Genomic DNA, 6,059 nt, shown 5'->3' on the forward strand with positions numbered 1-6,059 from the left:
ATGGTCAGGAGAGCTGTACGGGACATGATGAAGAGAGCAAGATTGAGCATCGAAAGAGGAGGAGGACATGTGGACCATTGAACTGGAAGACATGGACCTGATGATCCAATGTGGGATCCCTATCAAACCAAATGCAACCTTGAGTGATAGGGAGACCATTGTGAGAAGGATTGCTCTGCACTTTGGAATTTTGCATGTGAATGAAGAGAACACTCTTCCATCTAATGATCTGCGCAAGCATGTGCGCGAAGCAGTTCCCCCGACTCGTGTAGACGCCGAAACCACTACACCACTACACACACAAACGTATGCTTTGCATGATACTGCCGTCTCCAGTATGTCGACTCAAAATGATTTGGTAAGTCGTGCTGAATTTCAACAGACCTCTAACACAATTATTGAAAAACTTGACTCTCTTAGTTCTAATATTTCTGTGATGAGAAAGGAAATTGGTGAATGGTGCTGTGTTGATAGGCACATTGCAGAGCTACAGAAGCAGTGTGTTGGAACAATGTTAAAAGTAGCAGTAATCTGTGTGTGCGGCAACTTTGTTACCCAATGGATGTCTCAAGCAACCATTGGGCACCAGCCAATTGGAAACATATGTTGTTTGCAGGAGCTAGGATTCTGAGTGGTGGTTTATGTGATTAAGTGTTATTTTTCTGTGAGCTGTTCAACCTGCAGCCCCTTTCAGGTGGAAGCTTAAATGAATTTCAAAATGACATACTCTTGCCAGTGATTAACACCTATTTATTACCAACATGAAATTCGAGAACAACAACAGTACCTGATTCAGGATTGCCAAGATAAATAACTTTAAGCCGGGGTGAAACTTGCATACAACTTGTAATTATAATTATACAGTCCACCATCACTAAGGAACAGATATATATTTTGCATGCTCGCAGTTGAATTGCTCTAGTTCATTCAAAGTACATTTTTTCCAGGTTTCCACAGCAGATGGAATAGAGAGGTGGGGCAAGCCCATCCATCTCTTTGGACAATCGTCGGGTGAATGAAAAAGGAGGGGAAAAGAACCGAGGTGGCAATTGACAAGGCCATGCGTGGGGAACTGCCCCCGAAGATAAAGAGAAAGTTGAGGTGAATGCAGCAGCGCATCCCTGCCCTGCCCACCTCCCAAGATCTGCGGGATAGATCAGAGACTCTTTTGACCCTGGAGGAAAAAACTAAGCTGAAGGCCCTGTTACACGATTATCAGGAAGTTGCCAAGGTCGAACTCGTCCTTGGCAAGTTCACCACTCTCACCCACAAGATAGACACCGGGGATGCCCGCCCAATCAAACAGAAGATGCCAAGAACCCCCATCAATTTCGCCAACGAAAAGGGGGCCCATTTAGAAAAGATGCTGAAAGCTGGAGTGATACAGCCTTCTATCTCAGAATGGGCTTCTCCTCTCGTTTTGATCAGGAAAAGAGATGGCTCTGTTAGATGGTATTTAGAATACCCTAAGTTGAACATGGTTACTAAGAAAGATGTGTTCCCATTACCAAACATTGAGGAATGTCTGGACAGCTTAGCCGGAAACGTTTGGTTTTCCAAACTGGATGCGACTCCTGCCTATTGGCAAATTCGAGTTGAAGAATCCGACATAGAGAAAACGGCTTTTATTACAAAACAAGGGTTATTTGAGTTTGTTACAATGGCGTTCGGGTTGTGTAATGCTCCAGCTACGTTTACCAGAGCTATGATTTTGATTTTTACATGGTCTCAATTGGGGCACAGCCCTAGCATTGGTGTTGGGAAATTCTTTCGATGACCATCTGAAAATCTTCAGGAAGTCCTGGGGCGGTTTAAGTCATATCAGTTTAAGCTTAAACCTAAGAAGTGTGCCTTGTTTCGAAAAGAGGTAGAGTTTTTAGGTCACAATGTTGGTGATTCAAGCTTGCACCTAATTACAGAACACATTCAGGCCGTGGAAAATTGGCCTGTCCCCCATAATACTAGAGAGGTAGAACGTTTCTTGGGTTTAGTTAATTACCATCGTCTTTTCTTAAAGAAATATGCTGCTTTAGCTGTTCCGCTTTACGGAGTGACTGGCAAGCATCCTTTCCACTTGAAGGCAGAGCACAAATGTGCTTTTGAAGCTGTTAAATGGCTTTTAGTGTCCGCGCCTGTACTTACCTTACCAAATTCGAAAGATCCTTTCATTTTAGACACAGACGCTTTGTCAAAATGCGCAGGGTATAAAGGCCAGTAAACCGCAATCAGCTGTTTAGGGAAAGGAATGCGATGCGTTCAATCATGTAGTTGCATATTGTATTGTTATGTGAGTTGAAGACATGGTTCGCACCATGTAGGCAGTGCGCTATAAGTCTGTGTAGCATAAAGACTGAGTGAGAGTGAGCTGTACATAGGGCGTGGTGTGAGCTTGGAGAAACGTGTCAGGCTAATGGGTGTTTGTTCTCAGAATTTACCTTAATATCCTTAATAAGGCACAAGAGAAAACCCAAGCCTCTACAGGACCACGCCAATGCCGCCTTGCAGTTTTTGGACCACGTACAGAGGAGATAACGTAAGTTCAAATATGACTGTTTGATTTTTACTACAATGATTTCCCTTATACATATCTATGTATGTTGACGGTGTTTGATAAAGTAATCATTTTGAAGATCTTAGAGTTAAAGAAGAAAAGGTTAAAATTAATCAATAACTCTATAGTTAACCTTATTTTACCATGGATGCATATCTCTTGAAGTTAAATATTGAAAGGGATCATTGAATATGTTATGTAACTATAGATGTTATGCATCAGTAAAAATAAGTGTGAAGTACCATATATCATTATGTAATTAGAGAGCCACAAGCTGAGGCTCATTTATGTTGACAGTTTTACATGGAATGACTATCAGAAGGTTGGGAACAAGGCGATGGGGCTGTTGTCATTTCTCTACTCTATCATGTATGTATATATTATAATCTGTATTATGGCTTACGTTTGTTAGTTTTGAAGGGGTTAACAAAAAGAGTAAATCCCTTTTTACAGCCGTTCCTTTGGGCTTTACCTGGACACCAGGCCGCTAGTAATCGCCGAACTGGATTCTCGCTAGCCGGGCTAGCATTCAACGGCTTCATGGACTAGGGGTCACATGAAGGTCACCCAGCATCACAGCAAGCCGACCCAACGTAGCAAAGTGGACAGTGATGTCTTATGTATAGAGACTGAGTCAGTCGGACAACATTAAGCAGGCCATTCAGTTCATGTGAACATCGGCGCTTCATCTCAACCAGCCTTTTCACGTATTTTCTTGTATGTGTCAGGTGCCTTGAACTTGTTCACTCCTGGTTATATTATTATTATATTTAATTTATGTGCTTTAATAAAGAAGCTTAGTATATGGTGATTTTATAATCATACAAAATTTGTGCAGATGCTGTTATTTATGTGTATGTCTTAGTGGGGACTGGTGGTGACACGCTTCAGATAATGCGGTAGGAGCAGAGCTGTTGCGGGTCCAGGGTGGCGAGGAAAGGGTGATTGCGTATGGAAGTGTTGGGTTGAATGGTCAGCAATGCAGGTACTGTGTAACTAGGAAAGAGCTGCTTGCAGTGATCCTGTTTACTAGACAGTATCGCCAATATCTATTGGGTAAACCTTTCCTTGTTGGAAGCGATCATAGTAGCCTGCGTTGGTTTTTTAACTTTAAGAGGCCAGATGGTCAGTTGGCCCGCTGGCTCGAGGAACTAACCCAGTATGACATGCAGATCAACAACCGTTAAGGCCTTAAGCACGCCAATGCTGACGCCTTGTCAAGGATTCCAATATGCGGTCCAGCTTGTGATGAGTATCAACTCGGTTTCAGTCTCGAGGATCTGCCAGTCTACATGAATGCCTCTTTTCAGATTCAGATGGTAACCATATTTGTATACAATTTTATTCTAATAAAATAAATAATTATTCTTGTATTTTTCCATTTCTTTAGAAATTCATTGAGGAGCTGAGCCAAGAAGATCAGCAGGAAATAATAACCAATCTTCTATCGAGATTTCCAGAATTATACATGGACATCCATGATTCTTATGACCGTGCAAACCAGAATGAGCCAACAGTGGAGGAATCTGACAGACCAGTCCCAAGTAGGAGTCAGTCAGGCACTGCAAGCAGGCAAGATAGTGATCCAGCCGCAGCACCTCAAGATACCCCAACTCCATCATGGTGTAGGTGCGGTAATCGTCAACAGATGCCAACACAAATTGAGAACAAATGCTGTCGCTTGAAACACTGCTTCACCACAGAGCAGCAATTTCATGATGCCGTTCTTAATACTGTAGTACTGGCAACCTGCATGAACCGAGAGAAGGATCTATTTCCACATGACATCCCAAGAGGAAATCAGAGTTACCGCCATTACGCTTATAGACAGTATACCTATCTAGTGCACCACTATCTGGGTGCTGGTAACAGACGCGTGGTTCCATCATGTGCGGTACTTCGTATTAGGAAGCAGTATCCATCTGCATTCTACAAGGGCTTCATCAATGGAGTGCATGACTAGATTTGACTTACAACTTTCATCTTTTTCCAACTCTTGAGATATATCTATCATGTTTGAGTAAAACTGTAGAAGTCTGCCAGTAATTCACAAGCTTGCCGTTTTCTTAATAAGTCTTGCCTTCTTCACACGATCCATTTTGCATTGCAAATACCTTGAAACTTATCTGTGTACATATATTTACAAGTAGATATTTATTATGATTAAGTCGGGTAGAAAGGCCCAGAGGACAGGGTTATCCTTTGATATCTCCCAAGTAACGTTGTATGGTTCCGAGACTAGGGACCTGGTTATCACGTCGGGCAATGGGAGTGCTAAAGAATAGTCCGGCAGCCCAGAAGATTTATTCAAGGGAAAAGCGCCGGAACAACTGACCCCATAGGCCGATGGGGTGGACCCTAGACCTCACGAAAATGGATTGCTGCCGGGTCTGAGCTGTGGTCTTCCCGCCAAAATCACACAATTTGTGACGTCACTACCGGAAGTTCCATTTTTGACAATGTACAGAGAGGTACACATGACACCATCCCATAAAACATGTCCCCTACCTATTTTGAGGGTTTTTTTTTTTTTTTTTTTTTAATAATTTGACTAGCCGATAGTATACAATACACCACAAAGAGTTTTCCCGGTGTTTGCATCCCCGAAATCGATGATTACGACGATAGCCTTAAGTAGCGACGTCGTCGACATCGGGCCAATTTGTCCGATTTTTTACTCAATTTCGGGTTCAAATATTGAAGTTTACTTTAAATAGCTTTTCAATTGCCCGATAGCTCTGAAACTTAGTTTACATACGGAGCAAGTTCCCCACTTTTCAGAACATATATGGATGTTAAACATATTTGCATACTTAAGGTTTTTTCTGACCATTTAAGTAACATGGTTATCAGGAAAATCTGTCAAAAATTAGAGTTTTGAGGTAAAATTTTAAAGTCAGTTTTGCGCAAGTGCTGTGATTTAAAAATGTTATTCTATTTTCACTATTGTTAATTTTTGACTTATTGCACACCTCTGTTTTATAATTAAATATATTTAAAGTATGCTCAAACTTGTAGTTAAGTGGTCCCGTGGTCATTTCCATCATGATTTATTCAAAGTTATGCAATTACGACATAACATATTTGGTAAAATTTGCATATATGTTGCTGAAAGTCGAATATACGGGGTTGTATATTTTACAAACATTTTACTTGAAGTGTTTTATATCAAGGAAATGATAATTAACCATTGATGTATTCAAAGATAAAGTTTAACTGCTGGAAAGTGAATTATCTTCGCCCAATGAAAAGCGCCCTCATCGCCAATGATATTTGTCATTACCAATCACTGTCGATTCGCTGGAAGCCTGCTGGAGTCACGGTCTCCCAAAACTATTGGGAATAGCATATCATCTGATGACAACTGATGTCAGGTAAGAATCTGTGTGAAACTCATGTAATACAAATGAATAAACTACCCCGATGTTTATGAACAACTCCTTAACAAATATATTTAATAGCGGTTCATCTTTTATCTGACCAAGTCAAGTAGATGATCACTTATTCA

General features: G+C 41.2%; 1 protein-coding gene across 1 annotated transcript; it reads left to right on the top strand.

Moving 5' to 3' along the window:
- Window positions 1–1,105: 1,105 nt before the first annotated feature.
- LOC105442822 (P2X purinoceptor 7-like) lies at window positions 1,106–4,712 on the top strand. Its single transcript, XM_011675426.2, has 3 exons — window positions 1,106–1,452; window positions 2,454–2,517; window positions 3,942–4,712. The coding sequence occupies exons 1-3, from the start codon at window positions 1,106–1,108 to the stop codon at window positions 4,512–4,514; spliced, it is 984 nt and encodes a 327-aa protein (XP_011673728.2). The 3' UTR covers window positions 4,515–4,712.
- The last annotated feature ends 1,347 nt before the right edge of the window (window positions 4,713–6,059 follow it).

This window comes from Strongylocentrotus purpuratus, unplaced genomic scaffold (genome assembly GCF_000002235.5).
Source record: "Strongylocentrotus purpuratus isolate Spur 01 unplaced genomic scaffold, Spur_5.0 spur5_scaffold_8, whole genome shotgun sequence".
NCBI classification, from domain to species: domain Eukaryota; kingdom Metazoa; phylum Echinodermata; class Echinoidea; order Camarodonta; family Strongylocentrotidae; genus Strongylocentrotus; species Strongylocentrotus purpuratus.